This window comes from Pelophylax lessonae (assembly GCF_965119305.1).
Source record: "Pelophylax lessonae genome assembly, chromosome: 8".
Classification (NCBI taxonomy): Eukaryota; Metazoa; Chordata; class Amphibia; order Anura; family Ranidae; genus Pelophylax; species Pelophylax lessonae.
This window is the reverse complement of record NC_138775.1, coordinates 251,623,086-251,640,706: the sequence shown is the minus strand read 5'-3', so window position 1 is coordinate 251,640,706 and position 17,621 is coordinate 251,623,086. Positions and strand designations below refer to the sequence as shown.

Below are 17,621 nucleotides of genomic sequence, written 5' to 3'. Positions count from 1 at the left end.
TTGTTGGTTTAAATTCTAACCACAGCACTACCTGCCTGTAGTGAATCTTCTCCCTGTGCCTGCGTGGGTTTCCTCCAGGTACTCTGGCTACCTCCCACACTCCAAAGACATGCTGGTAGGTTAACTGGTTCCTGTTTAAATTGGCCCTGGTATACATACTGTATATTTGAATGTGAGTTAGGCTGGCCATACATTATACAATTTTCCTTGAGACTTAACCAAAACCATATAACATGGGGTCAAACCTAAACACTCTCAATTTGTATGCAATCAGGCAGGCCCTTGCACTACATAGTTGAAGGTAAATCTAAAGGAAATTGAATAAACAAAATGTATAATGTATGGCCAGCTTTAGGGGCCTTAGATTGTAAGCTCCTTGACGGCAGGGACTGATGTGAATTTACAATATATATGTGTAAATTAACAGTGCTATATAAGTACCTGTAATAAAAAAAATCTTTATAACTGTGCTTCCAGCTTTGGCCACTCCCTGTTGGGTTTTTTGCCTAACACATCGGGATTAGTAAAAATCCATTTGCTGCGCCAGAAGAAGTTAGAGTTGATGAATTGGGCAGCAAAGAAAGACAAACCATGGAAGATCTCCAAAAGGGAGTTTCTGGGATGTAAATACATATATAGCAGCTTAGCAGTCCTTAGATAAGGTACATGCATTTGTTTTCTTTTTCAGACCTTTTTCTCTTTACTTTTACCGGGTAATCCTGCAAATAATAATTCTCCTTTCCCTGGGTGGCTAGCTACTTTCACTCCTCCACTGTGTAAAGTCCACCCAAGCTGGACTTTAAACATGTTTGCCTTTGTTCATCAACTCTACATGGTGGGAGATTGGTACTTTACATATGGAAAGTAACATTAATTTATGCTTTGAGTTAAGTTTACGGGAAATGACAAGAACATGGTGTTTTTGACTAGATCAACTGGTATTTTCTGTAATTACTAAAAATGTTCTTAGCCTGGAAAAGAAAAAAGAATGCAGTCACCGTATCTAAGGACAGCAAGATGAAACATAGCAGTTTAGTTCTTGGGTATAGGTATCCTTTAAAGCTGTATGTGGGAATATGAGAGGCTGCCACTGGTGTTTTGTTGATTCCTCATTTAGTAGCCTCAACAACCTCTGTAGTTTCTGAGTTACTAACCAACAAAAAACATGCAGATGACAGTGCATTGCATGCTTGTACTGGGTCAGTAAAGCAGATAGTACCTATTGCTGTGTTAACTGTCTTGCAGGTATGAGTGAAAAATACAGGGGGGGGGGCTCAAACTTCTCTGGTGCAGTTAACCCATGAGTTTTGTGTGGACGCTTTCCTTTAGACTCCCAAGAGCTCCGGTGGTTTTGGTGCGGTTTCAGAAAGCACACCAAAGATGCAGCATACAGGAGTTTTGGTGTGCTTTCTGAAACTGCACTAAAACTACAGGACCTTAGAAGTCTATGGGAAAGCATGGCTTACCCACATGAAAAGCGCAGGAGGGCAGTGTGAAGTTACCCTACCCAAAGAGTTGAAACACCATTCCTGGTTTTAAAAAAAATCTCTCTTTTGCTGGTTTTGTGTCCTAAAATTTGGGCGCCCCGTGGCTTAGTGGTTAGTACTTCTGCCTTGACTCGGTTCAAATTCTGGCCAGGGGCTATCTGCATGGAGTGTGTATGTTTTGTACTTTTGTGGGTTTCCGCCCAAACTTCTGCAGCGCTTTTCCTGTAAGACCCACAGGGTCTACATGCCCAGGTTTTCCCACAGCCAGGCACATAACAGGCTCATTCACTCTTTCTCCAAAGACCAGTCTAGAGGTTTTGTTTTTGTCGTTTTTATTTTTGGAGAACCTGGATAGGGATGAAGAAGTGATGAGATACTCCAAGAATAAGAACAACTGAAGACTTAATCTTCCTTTTTGCTTAAGTAATAGTAGAACCAGTAGAGCAAAGTCCCTTTTTCTTTAGTGGACAGTTATCTGGACAGAGCTCTAGAGGACACCAGTTGGTGTCCCCTTTAACAGACCCACAGTGGACTATAACTACAAGACCCAGAGCTCTGTGTGCTCTCAGAATAAATGCAATCTCCCAGCCCGGCTTCAGAGCCTGTTTCTCTGGGATAGGCCAGAGTTTATGCCACCATCTGCATAGCTCCACACCTATTATCCAGAAACTTCTCATGTTGCTTGGATACAGAGGAAGCTATCTAGAAGACTAGCAGTAGCACAGCACACAGATCAGGCCTAACTAATCAACTGCAGCTCACTGAGTACAGTGAGCTAAACTATGTTACCTAAACCAACATTACAGCCACACTGACTACAGTGTGGCAACCAGACTTACCTATCAAAAACAAACTAGAGATCGACAAAGCCTATATATCGAGGGCCGATATGCACTTTCCCTGATATATCGGAATTGGCCACCACGGTGACCAATATTGCCGATATTTCAGGAAAGTGCTTGTACCGGAGTGATGCCTGCAGCTAGAGGCATCACACTGGTACCGGCATCTATAGCCGACGGTCGGCTGTCTTGTAATGACAACCGAGACGGCTGAGAAGCCGCTCAGCTGTCATTACAAGGAGCAGGAGGGGACGTCCCTCCTGCCGCTTACGTGGCTCGCCCGGGTCTCCTATCCCACTGGGAGACCCCAGCAACCAGCCTGCATGGTCGCCGAAGACTCGATCAAAGCCCCATTCGGATCTGATCGGGTCTCCATGCAAAAACCCGGAAGTGATGTCACAAGTCACATCACTTCCGGGTACTGTCTGGCACCAGATTTAAAAAAATGACAGCATTCAAAACAGCCAAACTTGGCGTTTGGAATGCTTTTAAGTTAAGAGGAGTTGTTTAGGGTCCTCCCGATCCCTCCATAACAGTACCTGTCAAATAAAAATTATTTTTTTTTTTGAACAAAAATATCGGGCCATATCGGCCGATACCGATATGCATTGGCCAAAATATCGGTATCGGTATTGGCAACGAAAAACCGATATCGGTCGATCACTAAAACAAACACATACCTAACTATCCTAGCACCTACCTAGGAGGGTGCTACACTTCAAAGATTTGCTGGTAGGTAAATTGGCCCTAGTATATGTGCATATAAGATAGGGACTTAGCTATGTGGGCAGGGACTGATATAAATGTACAGAATGCAAAGACCTGCATAAATTGTTGCTGCTATTTAGATGTCTGTAATAATAATAATAATAATAATAAAAAAAAATAATAATAATAATTTGATTGGCTAATTTTGTTTTTAGCAGAGATCACATGGCCAAATGTCTAGGCTTTTAGTCACAACGCCAGTTTACAAAGGAGACTCAGGTAAACCTTCACTTTGCAAAGATCCAATCACGTGCAAGTAAATTTAAAAAGATCTAACTTTACAGTGGCCATGGAATAAGGAATTTATCTTCTACTTCACAAAAGTCTCCATGTAGTTACTTCTGTTGCTTATTATCACAAAATTTTAGGTAATATTTCACAATATCTAAAATGATAAAGTGTATTATCCCAGCATGTAGGAATTCCTGAAAACTATAATGCATGTCATGTGTCCAAAGATGCAGAGCTGTTATTAAATCAGATTTTCACAGCAGGGTTTGTGGTTCTATTTCAATAATAATATGACAATAATTTGATGTGATAGTTACAGGAGGACGTTTGGAAAGTTATTCATCAGGATGACAGAAAAAACCCTCAGAAAGATCAAAGAATAAAATGAAGAGACAAGAATCTGTTTCATCTCTCCTTTCGGGCTCGTTCGGGTGAGTGATCTGCTGAAGGTGTCAGTATAATCCTAATGACACCCCAAACGCAGATCCCAATTGCAGTACCTTGCCTACAGCAGATTGCATGGTGCAGAATGTTTTTCGAAAAGTAGTTCATGCACTACTTTTGGTGTGATCCAGTGCAATTTCAGCCTATTCAAATGAATGAACTGAAAATTGCACTGCACAGAGTCACACAGGAATCACACATGGACCTATGTGATTCAGATGTGAACCGGCCCTAAAAGCTTATATAAACCTGAGAACAAAAATGTAACATACTGCAGCTTACCAGCCCTTAAGCAGCCCATACATGAGTCCTTTTTTTTTTTTCCAACCAGCAGGTTGAACGTAAAAAGCTGACTTGGTTTCTCCATCCCCCTGACTTGAATGGAGGAATCCTCCTGCTGAGCTATTGTATTCTGACAACAGGGAGACTTCCCCATTGTCAGAACACACTGATCATTGTTGCAGGCTATAGCCTGCAGCACTGATCGGGCGTGGAATATCTGTCAGGGTGGTTGCACAGAATTATATTGGTAGATTGACTTCTGTACATCTTCAGTGCCCATGCATGGATTGAAATTCGGCCTGTATCTGCTTAACCGGCTGAATTTTGATCTGTGTATTGCCGGATGTGGTGGCTGCATTTTTTATTTTTTCAGACTCTTTCCTTTTAATTTTACCGTGTGATCTTGCCAGTAACACACTACCTGTCCTGACAACATTCACTCACTGTACTGCATCTATGGAGTAGTAGCTTTGTCTTCTTAGGACAAGAAATGTATTAGAACTACAGAACACCCACTCTCCTCATCTCGATGATACAGGGGTAATGTACTCTCTGGTCCACAAAGGAGATCTGAGGATGGCTGACAACACTGCTTGAGATTTCAGTTCAGCAAATTGGTACTTTTCTGTAATTGCAGCATTTTTAACCATGAGGAAAAGTGAATTATTGAAGCCTAGACTTACATATTAACCCTCTTCTGCCCAGCCTCAGCGTCCCATTAAAAGGGGTCTGAATGCCTGGGGAGTGGAAAGGATCGGTGGATCATGTGATCAATGTGTTTGATTTTAACAGTGGTCATGTGACTGGGAGCAGGACCCACGACCCATCATTAATACGGACTGAAAACTGTCTTTGACAGCTCATTCACTTTTCTGGGAGCAGAAACTCTGCCAATCTTGGATGCAAATGTACAGGGTGTGGGCATTACATGGGTGGCAATAGGTTAATCATACTTAAGAAGTATGGGGTTGAATGACATTGTCTGGTGGAGTACACTCTTGATTGCAGCTCATTTGTAATTTGCGATGTGTGCTGAATGCATCATTTACATTTAGCTCCTTGGTCCGTTTATTCCAAATATTTAGCCTGCCACATACATGTACAGTATAGACAATCATCTTACAGATTTGGGTTTAAAGCTCAAGTAACAGGAAAGGATTGTAAAGGATGGAAAGTTTTGTCCGTGGGTCAGACAGACAAGATGATGACCCATAAATTTGGTTTCATGTCCTCTGCTTTGCATTTTAAGAAAATGGTAATAAATCATTTTTGTGCCTCAGCCATCTAACCATGACGTATGCGGGTCTGATACTTAATTTGCTTCCTTTCCACACCAGCATGATCTTGATGGATGCAAACCTTAATACTAATAATAAAGGTGGAAAGTAACATCTGTACTTACTGTTGATCCTCGCTCTCCTCTTTGCCCCTGTTCACCCGTCACTCCTGGTTCGCCCTATAAGAAACATTCGAACATTACACACAGTTAAAGATATTTGGAATAGGTAGTTAAAGATGTGAAGATGAAAGCATAAAAACTTAAAAGAATAAAAATCACAGTACATACATGCAGAGAGGACTATCCACTCATAAACTGTACAGTATGTAAACCCTAACAATGAACTTCGCTTATTGTTATTCTCTTGTTTGCTCCGTCAGTCATGTCAGAAATTCAAAGTTGTCCAGTGTCTTGTACAAATTCCTGATGTCATCTCAGGAAATCTAATTAACCCTCCTAGTGTGCATCTTGGACTACAGAACAAATAAGGGTTGATTTACTAAAGGCAAATAGACTGTGCACTCTGCAAGTGCAGTTGCTCCAGAGCTTAATAAATGAGCAGAAGCTCTGCTAACTTCCATCATCCAATCATGTGTAAGGAAAAATGCTGTTGTTTATTTTGTTTTTTTGTTTCCTTGCATGTGATTGGGTACTCTTTGCAAAGTATAGCTTTACCTCATTTACTAAGCTCTGGAGAAACTGTATCTCCAGAGTGCAACTGCACTTTTCAAAGTGCACAGTCTATTTTCCTTTAGTAAATCACAAAGTATCTACTTTGTAAAGAATAGAACAGGGGAGTATTTGAGTAGTTTATTAAAAGACAAAAGGCCAGGGTTGACACCTATCAGTCCACTAAATGCTGTGTGTAATCAGCCCAAAACAGGATTTAGAAGTTGACTGCATTTCTGGCGAATCTACGTGTATCTGCCCGTACTTGCTGGGCCTCTAAAGGGATAAAACAATGTGGAAGTATTGCAGAAATCGACTGCATCTTTTTTGAACTAAAAAAAAAAAAAAGGATTTCTTGTAAGTATTGTTTTTTTTTTTCATAACAACTGTTACTGGTATTAAAGTGGATCTTCACTGCATCTGAGCACCACAAACCAAAAACACTATTTAATTCATTTTTAATATTCAAAGCAAACTCCTCCATCCATGTCTCTATGCTTTATGTTGTTGCAAAATCACTTTGAAAAATACCCCCTAGCATTTCTGCCCGTGGCCATCTTGAGTAAGGGCAAACGATTTATGTAGCATGCATGCCGGAGAGTGTGCTTAGCTAAGAAAAGCCCCTCCTCCTCTCCTCCCCTCCTGAAGACTCCTGGGATGTATGACATCATTTGCCTAGGCAAGAAACCAGAAAGTAACTGAAGAAATGTAAAAAAAAAAAAAGTTTAAAAAGTAAATATAATATACTCTCCTATCTATTTACTAATGCTGGTAGCATTAGGATTAAAAACAATCAATGTTGATTGGAAGAGTGAAGTTATAGCCCTGTATAGTACGTCCCCATTGATAACATTGGTCAATGACACTGTATAAAGTGAAAAATCCCACAGGGGCTATACTAAAAAGTCTATAATATAACAAAATATAGGAAGCGCTGGGAATCCGAACCCCTTTAAACAGCTTGCAGTGCTAAAAAAAAGGAGAGGTATCCTGCCCCATTAAGGAAAGCTGGACTCATACTAGGACCTTACCGTAGACCAGAAGAGTCCAACTCCAGATGGAGGCTGCACACAAGCCCGGACTTCATCAAAGATAATAATTTTACTTTTTTAATTTTAATCCAAACCTTAGCTAAATACACATTTAAAAACCACAACTGTTTTACACTTAAGCAGAATTCAAAGAGAATGGCTCTACTGAGGAAGGACTGCAGCTTTTTATTCATCAGGTACCAATAATCCTAACAGACAATACAAAGTCAGCTCTGATGCAAAATCCCTACACTGTGCAGAAAAAATGGCTGTTGTTACAAAAATGGCAAATGTTATACTGTGATAGCATAGCATGTGGGAATCTAAAATCCCCAGTGGATATACTTACTGGTGCCCCTTGCTGACCGATTGCTCCTCTTGGTCCAACAACACCAACAATACCCTAAGACAAGACCACATTTAACAATTTTGTTATTTTTTTCACATAACACAGTAAAGGATGCTGTATTATCGTTAGAAAAACGGCATCAGGAATTTTGTAAAATATTTAAGAGTGGCTTAAAATAATTTTTAAGTTTTAGCCAGGCAGTGATGGACTGAGCTAGTGTCAGGACCTGGGCTGTAGAATCCAATCACACTTTTTTTTTCTTTAATTTTATAAAAAAAATTTTAAACAATGTATATATCCTAGTGATTGTTGATTCTCATCAGTTTGTATTCATATTTTAAATCCATTGTTTCTATGTGTAGTTTCCAGGTGTACATTATATTCACACGAGGGCCATCATAACTGCTCTTTGGATATGCAGGCGGTGCTGCCTGTTTAGCAGTACTGGGCTATAGTTGTGTCATTCTTGCCATTCATATCTAGCAGAGAGGTCTACCTGATTAAAAGAAGTGCATTCTCTAAGTGGTTGTGGGCTGATTTACTAAATGAGTTGAGAATCTTCTATAAAAAAAGAAATTGTGAATATTCACTGCTATTACCCATCATGTAAAAAGCACCTGCACATGATTGGGTATTTAAAGTGAGCAGGAATTCGCTTTTCAAGTGAGTAGATAGTTTAAGTGAATATTTGCACAATTATTTTAATGACGATTCTCAACTCCATTAGTACATTAGTCTCAATATCTAATATTAGTTTTCAGGAAAGTGGAAGGAATGTAGTGAAATACAAATATAAGATCTATTTATGTCCCACAATTATGGAATTATAATACAGTAAGCATGTGTGAATTTCATATGTTAAAGCCACATTAAAATTACTTTAAAGCAACTCTGTCACTTAACTGAATTTTCTACATTAAACGCTGCTATCATTAAAGCTAAACAAGTACATTTACAGTGGACTATATAAAAAAAAAAAAAATAAACATTTCTCCATCCACACAATTGAGGTGGATAAAGGAATCTCCCCCATCATGGGACATTGTATTCTAACATTGTATTCTAACAGCATTTTGTATTTGCCAGACGACTTCAGTGCAACTTGAAGCAACTTTAAAGTGACTTTGAAGCAACTTCAGGAAATGTCTGGGTAATCTTTCTGTAATGTCGGTTCCAAATCACATCAATTTGGATGAGGATCCAACTTGGAGGTGACTTCCATTAAAGTCAATGGGCACAAGTCAGATAGAAGTCGCCTTGAAGTAGTTCAGGAACCTTTTCTAAAGTCAGAACGACTTCAGTAGTCCTGATTAAGACAGCTCTCATTGACTAAAATGGCATTTCATATGTCACGTGACTTGGGGTCTCACAAGTCGGATCCCAAGTCGCAACAGTGTGAACTGAGCCTTACTGCTGTTAGAGTACACTGACCCACAGCTGCAGCCGCTGATCAGAGACATTTTTCCAGCATGTCACTTTGACAGTGGGGACTGCCATACACTGATCAAAATTTGGCTGTTCCCTGTTGGCCTGGCCAAATTATTAGCAGTGTTTGGCTAACTTAAATCTTGATACCAGAACAAGATTTCTAAAAGGCATATAAAATTCAGATCTTTCATGCTGTAACCTGCTGGTCAGTACAGCCTAAGCTTTGGCCAGGGCAGGAAGATTTGGCAGCCTAATGCAGGTATGGCAGGCAGCTCTAGGTTCCTGCATTCATACATACAATAGTCCCCTTCTTCCTTCCTTTATCTCATTGTTTCCTAAACTATGGGTCAAGACCCAAACTGGCTGTGTTGTGATGGGTCGCCATACAGTGGTGAAGTATATGCAGCCTAGTTTGTCCAAGCACAAAATTGGTAGAAATTGATACAGTATAGCACACTTTATTTATCTGTGATTCAAATTGTATACTACCTAAATGTAGTCTACAAACAATGCAGTTTATTTATCACAGAAAATATTCATTGTGAGGCAAGAAGACCGCAAAAATGTCAAAATAAAATATGATATGCAGTTTTTTCTTTACTAAAGCATATAGAAATGCAGAGTGCCTGCAATGTGATATATGGTCATTGTTATTTGACTTTGTATGGCTTTTTGAATATTTTGCTAATAATTCTCATCCTGGGTTTCAGTATTTTCCTAACTGGGTCCTCTGATTAATAAATTAAAAAAATCCTTGCATTAGATGGTTGTGCAATAGCCTCCATGAAGTGTACACATGCCAGTGGCGGCTGGTGCTCAAAATCTTTTTTTTGGGGGGGGGGCGCAAACAGAAAAATGTAATAGGCATTGCTTTGCGGCAAAAAGCGTGGTAAAAAATTGCGTGACTTTGAGGTCACCAAAGTGTGAAAGGGGCCTTCAGTAATCAAGGTATAGTGTGCCCTCTTCAATGCAGAGTGACCAGTGTACCCCCTTCAATGCTGACCAGTGACCAGTGTGCCCCCATCAATGCAGAATGATCCGTGTGCCCCCATCAATGCAGAGTGACCAGCGTGCCCCCTTCAATGCACAGTGACCAGCGTGCGACCCTTCAATGCAGAGTGACCAGTGCCCTTACCTGATTTGCAGCAGTGGCTTCTCCTCAGTCCCCCGCGTCTCCCTGTATCTCATTGAGTCCTCCTGCCTCGTCCTCCCGCCTCCTCCTCCTCCTTGGCCAATGGCATGGGTTCGCCTTTCGGCCAATCAGGAAACGGGTCTTGGACCCGCTTCCTGATTGGCCAGGAGGAGGATCTGTGTGACAGTATTGAATTTTCATTCGCTATTGTCACACAAATGGGTGGGCTAGGGCGCGGTGCTCTGACCCACGGTTAACCCTTTTCTGAAGCCTGTTAGAGCCTCTGGCTCTAATCAGGTGCTTCAGAAAAAAAAAAACCCCATTGAACTCCATGCATCTGGCGCCCCGCATGTAGATTAGGGGGCCGGACGCATGGATAAGGGGGCGGCGCCCCTGCGCCCCCAACGCACCAGCCGCCACTGACACATGCTATAGGTACACACAGCTGTAGGTACTGAAACAAACCCTGTATAGCAGTAAAAACAGATTAGTAAGACATTCAACACAAGTTTTCAGTATGAAATAAACATTTTAACGTTTCCACAGCCATCACAGAAGATGTGAAAAAAAAACGAATCTCTGTACATGTCTTAGTACCTTATAGCCTTCATCTCCAGACTCTCCCCGATCACCATGCTCTCCAGTAGGGCCCTGTGTTGAATAGGACAAGATATATATTTTATTTTGTAGGCAATAAAACACACATTACATTCAACAATATTATATACAAGAACAAGTTGCTTAGGCAACAAAAATATTCTTTATTGCAATATAGACTTTGTTGAGCAGTGTTCATCTGAAGTGACAAAGTAAAATGAATAGCAGCCAATAGGCACATACAGAGCAGTCTGGAATACTTCCAGGTGCTGCGAACAAAAAAAAAAAAAAAAAAAAGACAGCTCCTCAATAAATATAAAACTAGAATGGCGCACAGTGGGAGGGATAATTTAATAAATGCGCAATTTCAAACAAAATTCTCTGGCACTCAGCCCCACGAGCCAGCATTACATTCTGTCTAATCTATTTCTAAAAAAAAAAAAATACAGGTTAACACTGCATACATTTATAGAAAGCTACACACCATGCCAAGGAATCTCTGTATTTTGCAGTTCTACACTAATCTATGACAGAGCGGGACACGTATTAAAGCATTAAAACAACCGAAATCAACCTTAACCACTGCAGCCTCAGAAGATTTACCCCCTTCAAGACCAGGCCATTTTTTTTATACAGCACTGCGTTAATTTAACTGACAATTGCACAGTCCTGTGACACTGTACCCAAATAAAAAGTATGTTCTTTTTTCCCCACAAATAGAGCTTTCTTTTGGTGGTATTTGATCACCTCTGCATTTCTTATTTTTTGTGGTATAAACAAAAAACAACCAAAAATTTTGAAAGAAAAAAAACAATATTTTTTACTTTCTGCTCTAAAACAGAACAAGTACAGAGTGCTCAGCGGGTGCTGGTGGATATCAAGTCCTCCCAGCAGTAGAATCACAGCGGGAGCGAGCCGCCAGCAGAGTGCACTTGTGTCCGATATTCGGAAGCCCAGGATCACTTATATACGCGATCCTGCGCAGCGTGGCCGTGTTACTGTAGCAGTAAAACTGCTATACGGCGGTCGGCAAGTGGTTTAAGTGGTTCTAAAGGCAGGTTTTTTTTTACCTGAATGTATTCCCCCCCCCCAGCCACCCCAAAATACATACCTGAGCATGATCTCAATACAGCAAGAGCAAAGGTGCACAAGAGCAAAGGTTTTCTCGGCTCTCTCTCTCCTCATTGGCTCAGACACGGCAGTGGGAGCGATTGGTTCCTGCTGCTGTCAATCACAGCCAGTAAGGAGGGAGCGGAGGTGGGTGTCTTATGGACACACCGAGTTGGCTCGGAAGCAGCTTGCTGTGGGGGCACTCGCAGGGAGGAGGGGCTAGGAGTACCAGCGGGTCCCAAGAAGAGGAGGATTGGGCCTGCGCTGTGCAATACCATTGCACAGAGCAGGTAAGTATGACATGTTTGTTTATATAAAAAAAATATAAAGTGAGCCTTAAGAATCACTTTAATTGTAAGCACCCTGTAAGAAAGCCGAAAACGTGGGAAAAAAACACTGAAGTCTTGCTGTGTGCATACACTAAATGGCAGAAACAAAAAATATACAGTACCTCTTCTCAGGTTTAAAAAATGCTGCACATCTGATCAGGGCTATATTTTGGCATTCACAAAGGATTAATCCTCTTTACTTTGGGATACATGATGCAATCAGATCTTCTGTGCCAAGAAGACTTTACTGTGCTACGAACTGAATGAGTAGGAGGGTATTTTGATTGCTTATTCTCTTCTCGCCATAACCTGTATGGTTATACTGCATTGAAGCATTGAAGCCATGGTTTCCATACACTGCACTGATGATGGCCAAAAAGCCAGAAAAGCTGTAAGCAATTTGGAATAAATGGCTCCAAAATATCAGGCTATATATTCACTACACACAAGCAGTTCTTGAAGTGCATCTGACTGATGGGGAACAAAGAACTGCTTTGCATGTATCTGCCCACTGTCCTGAAATTAGGAAAAATACTTTTATTTTTGGGATATGTGATGGAATAAGACATGTGAATACCGTCTGTACTAAGAAGGCTTTACTGTGCTACTCACTGATTCGGATGAAGGGCTTTTTGATTGCTTTATTCCCTTCTCACCATAATGGTATGGTTATACTGTCATGTTGGGTAATTGCATATGGACCACATATTGGATTGTTAAATAGGACACAATATTTGTCTTTCTGTTTTTTCCATCCGTTATCTAGTCTTATTTTCAAACCTCTAATACCTGGGGCTTTGGAAGGTAGATGTGGTTTCTATCAAATATATATGGGTGTGGATATTAAAAAGTTGGGATGTCCATTATAGCCATTATTAGATATTGCCATATGGCAACTTTAAGTAACCAAGAATTATTTTCCCCTTCCAGATAACAGAACAGAATTGAGATTGTCTAATATGGAAGTCTAGACATATAGTTTAGCGTTTCACCATATTGTTACACATGAGATGCCAATATTAGCCATCAAAGCCAAGCAGAGGGGAGCTCCTCTCACCCTCTTCTGCCACATTTGGCACCTTTCGGGGGGGGGGGGGGGATATCTGTCAAAACCAGGTACCCGCTCCAACTTCCGAGTAAGATCGCCACACAACGATTGCAGCGATCTACAAAATTTTCAGGCCCCTCCTCTTTACCCCCTCTCCTGCTGGCTTCTGGGAGAAACACACAGGTCCCAAAAGACAGTAGGACCATTCAGAAAGTAGGAAACAGGCTGTGAATACGCAAGGCTTCACTTCCCGTTTCCCTTCGTGAAGATGCCAGAGCCGATGGATGGATCGGCTTGGAATGCTGAGATCGTGGGATCCTTGGACAGGTAAGTGTCCTCATATTAAAAGTCAGCAGCTACACTATTTGTAGCTGCTGACTTTTTCTTTTTTACAGGTTGGAACTCTGTCTTAAAGAGAACTTTAAGCAAAAAGTCAAAATCCAAGGATAGGTATTATACTGTATGCCTTATCCTAGCTGCAAGCATCATCCATGTGCCCATTTCAACACCTTTAACTCCTAAAATCATGGTAATGGCACTCATCCATCTGCTGGGTGACTTTTTGCAAAAGTGGCTGCTTAAACTAAACTTATCAATTTAAAAAAAAATGTTACAGTCCCGCTAGGCCAGGAATGCTGTCACATTTGCGTGTGTTCTCAACCAAACTGTCAAACCATCAAATGTCTGGTGACATGACTGATCACATGTGCAGCATTATTTCAGTTGCTGATCAAACAGAGGCTAATGCCTCGTACACACGCAACGATTATCGGCCGACCGATCGTCCAACTTTTGTCCAGAGTGGTGTTTTGTTGGTTGGAATGTGCCTAGACTGTACACGAATTTTCTCGGCCAACAAAAATCTACTTCAGAAGTGATGTCATGTGCTGGTTTACTTTCCATGTGTTTTTTCTTCTCTGAGCATGCCCAGTCTTGCTCATCTGATTTTTGTCTACCGAAATCTGTACTGACTGACGGAAAATCGGCCGTTGTGTTGACGGCCAACAAAAATTTTATCGCCTGCACACCAGATTTTTTTCGGCCAAAAAGTCGGAAGCATCATACTAACAAGTCGACAATCGGCCGATCGGACGTCAGCTGAAAATTCCCGGCCAATAATCGATGCGTGTGTACGAGTGTTGCTGTGTAGTAAATTACAGAAGGCTGATTTCAAGACCAATTCAGGTATTTATACTTGCTGAACCTAAAAATACATGCAATATATTTTTTTTTAATACCACATAAATGGATGAACAGGGTTTACAGATTTAACATTCCCCTACAGTTTTCCAAGGTATACCTGATAAATCATTCAGTATAATGCCTAAAACAAAAGTGCTTTAGAGAAAAACCTACTGGTTCACCTGGGGGTCCCTGTGGTCCAATTACAGTACTGTCTTCACCAGGATAACCCTGCAAATAAACATACAGTATGGAGAAATGTAAATGGAGTTTATTCTTAAGCCTACTCAATGTCATTATTTAAAGGAGTTTGCAAAATGAATGCACACATTCTATTTCATGTATGACGTTAGGTGATGAATATTCTATGCCAAAAATATCACACGCAAAGGACTTTGTTAGAAACAGCACACATGTTTTTCTATCTATAGTTCTGCTAATTTGCAATGTATAAATGCTATATCCACAGCAAGAGGTTAAAAGTTGAGCAGAATTCATGAAATTGGTTGGTCTGACCCTTGCTTGTTTGCCTGCTGTTGTTTCCTAAAGCCTGCTCTACAAGCATCTCCCTTTTCCTCCTTCAAACACAAATCACTGTACCATTTGCAGGTGGTAAAGCTCAAATTGGCAATCATTTACAGTGTCTGAGACATAGAGGTATTTTATGTTTATCCACCAGTCAGTAAAGTGTTGGTGAGTACTAACAACTGCTTTTACTATAGTATATAACTGCTTCCATGCTAACCCCTTCAAAAGCTACTCTACCAGTCTTCAATATGGGTCCCTAAATATAAGTCAGTACAGTGGGAAATACTCATAGATATGAGCCCTTACCTTCTCTCCTTTAGGCCCTGATGGTCCAGGTGGTCCTGTCTGGCCTTGATGACCCTAAATACAAAGGCAATACCTTTTATTATACAGTAGTATAGGGAGGAGGCTGCAGCTTTGGAATTGATGTAGCTAAGCAGGGAGGTGGCATGGTTAAGCTGGCCAAACATTATACAATTTTCTTTAGATTTACCTCTTAACTATGTAATACAAGGGCCTGCTTGATTGCAAATAATTTTTTTAGGTGACCTCATATTATATGGTTTTGGTAAATCTACAGAAAATTGTACAAGAAAATTGTATAATGTATGACCAGCCTTAGTGTTCACTGGATTGATGGGTTAGAGGGCTGGCTTAGATTTAGATAAAAGTACACATGTACTATAAAGTGCAATTCAGTGTTAAACTTCAAACAGGCCTGTACTTTTATTAGATTTATCCAATCTGGCAGTTCCTCTGCCTCCTTATCATTCATTCTTAGGCAAAACTTTTTTTTTCCATTTTGGATAGAGTAAGGCAGAGGTGTCAAACTCAATTTAATTGTAAGCCACATCAGCATTAGGGTTGCCCTCAAAGGGCCGGTTGTATCTGTAGGACTATGTGTCTACTTTGATACCTAGGAGTACACAGTGTACAGAGTATAGCGTTCACAAGTTCGCTACATACAGATTGCAGAGTTCAGGGGTGCTCTGTGTACAGACTGCAGGGTTGAGGAGTGTATGACATACAGAGTGCAGGTTTTTTGGGTGCGCTACGTACGGAATGCAGAGAAAAGAAGTCCGAGGCATGCAGAGTTCAGGAGTGTGCGGAGTACAGAGTGCCCCCCCCCCACCCCTCAAAAAGCTTCCTCACATCTCATCGGCTTGGCTCTAGTGGCTCCACATCTCTCTCTCTCTCACACTTGCAGGGGGATCATTGGTCGGCACTGCTGTGCTCTGCCGTGAGTGAATGCAGGGTAGGCAGGGATCTGCAAGAGCCGAAGGTGGCAGGCTGGAGTTCCAGCTGACACTCCAGCTGAAAAAAAGCCCTGGGTGCAAGGGTCACATTAAATGGCCTGGTGGGCCGGATTTGGCCTGCGGGCCTTGTGTTTGATACCTGCGTAGTAAGGGAAGGGAAGGTTATAACCCCTGACAGTTTTTTTTTATGCCATCTGTGTTCTGTCTGATAGTGAAGGGAAATCCCTGAAATTAAGACAATTCCTTGGGGTCCCCCCAGGTCACTAGAACTAGTGTCTCCATTGGAAGATTTACCCTCTATTACTTTTCTGGGGACAACCCAAAATTTGGTGTTTTACTTTTTCTTAATTTTCACTTTGTTCACTTTGGACCAGAATGGTAAACAGGACAAATAGAAAGGGTGAATCCCCCTAATGGGAGGGGGATGGGGGGGGGGGGTTGTGGCACAGACAGCAATAAATCCTGACAGGTGTTCTAATCCCACTTCACTCTATCCAAATTTTCAAAAGTTTTGCCTTTAGCTATACTATAATAAAGTTTTAAGAATGAAGAAAATAGTAACACCTGTGACAAACAGCAGAATAAAGTGATGAAAGAACATTTGTTTGCAAAGCAAGTAAAAAAGTCAACCAAAATATGATATTCAACTCACTGAACAATACCTCAAAGAAACTATTGTCAGTTAAGAAGACCTACACCAAAACTATTCAGGGCCCTTTTCACTCCAAAAAAAGAGAGTCATTTTGTTTCTAAAAGAAGCCATAGGCTGACTTGGTCGACTAGACTAGACTCCACCTATGTCTTGGATAGAGATCTCCCTGTCAAACATACTCATTGTTTTTCTGTCCAGCAGGGAACTTTGAGTGTTCCTGCACTTTCTGGTGCAATCTCCAAAATTTAAAATAAATTAATAATAAATTGAAAATCCAGCATGTAGCATTGGAACCCTTCATAATAGCCACAGCAGGTGCATAGACCCAGGAACTGAGCGCAGAGATCTCACCAACAGAGTCCAAGAGAGATACAATAAGGAATTGTCAGGTGATCAATCATCTACCAAACATATCTTCTTTTGGAGGTCTGACCCTCTACAGTGGTTCTAAAAAGTCTAACCATTTTCTACCTTAATGCATTTCCTGCGTGTAGGTAAAAAATGTTTTTGTAAAAGTATCCCCCCCCTCTATACCCCCCCCCCTATTTTTATACTTACCTGAGTCCTCATTGGATCCAGTGCTGTGTCCGTCTGTAGCAGCTCTATCCCCCTTTTCATTCCAAACAAGAGTGTAATTTTAGTTCTAAACGAAGAAATGGGCTGACTCTGCCCACCAGACTTCACCTATGTCATATAGAGATCTCTCTGCCAAACATACTAATTGTGTTTCTATCCAACCGGGAATTTTGAGTGTTCCTGCCCTTTCTGGTGCATTCTACAAAATATAAAATGAATCAATAATAAATTAAAAATCCAGCAGGTAGCATTGGAACCCCTCATAATAGCCACAGCAGGTGTACAGAGGCAGGAACTGACTGCAGAGATCTCACCAACAGAGTCCAAGGAAGAGAGATACAATAGGAAATTGTCAGGTGATCAATCATCTACCCAAACATGTAATCTTTTAGAGGTCTGAC

The 17,621-nt window shown here is 41.0% G+C and overlaps 1 protein-coding gene across 1 annotated transcript in view; it reads right to left on the bottom strand.

The window, feature by feature from the left end:
- Positions 1–17,621, bottom strand: part of COL24A1 (collagen type XXIV alpha 1 chain) — a 417,206-nt gene that overhangs the window by 51,796 nt on the left and 347,789 nt on the right. Inside the window, exons 41-45 of the mRNA XM_082265511.1 lie at positions 15,043–15,096; positions 14,383–14,439; positions 10,540–10,593; positions 7,383–7,436; positions 5,457–5,510 (exon numbers count right to left, since the gene is read on the bottom strand). Coding sequence (XP_082121637.1) covers positions 5,457–5,510; positions 7,383–7,436; positions 10,540–10,593; positions 14,383–14,439; positions 15,043–15,096 — 273 coding nt within the window. The remainder of the gene's footprint in view (positions 1–5,456; positions 5,511–7,382; positions 7,437–10,539; positions 10,594–14,382; positions 14,440–15,042; positions 15,097–17,621) is intronic.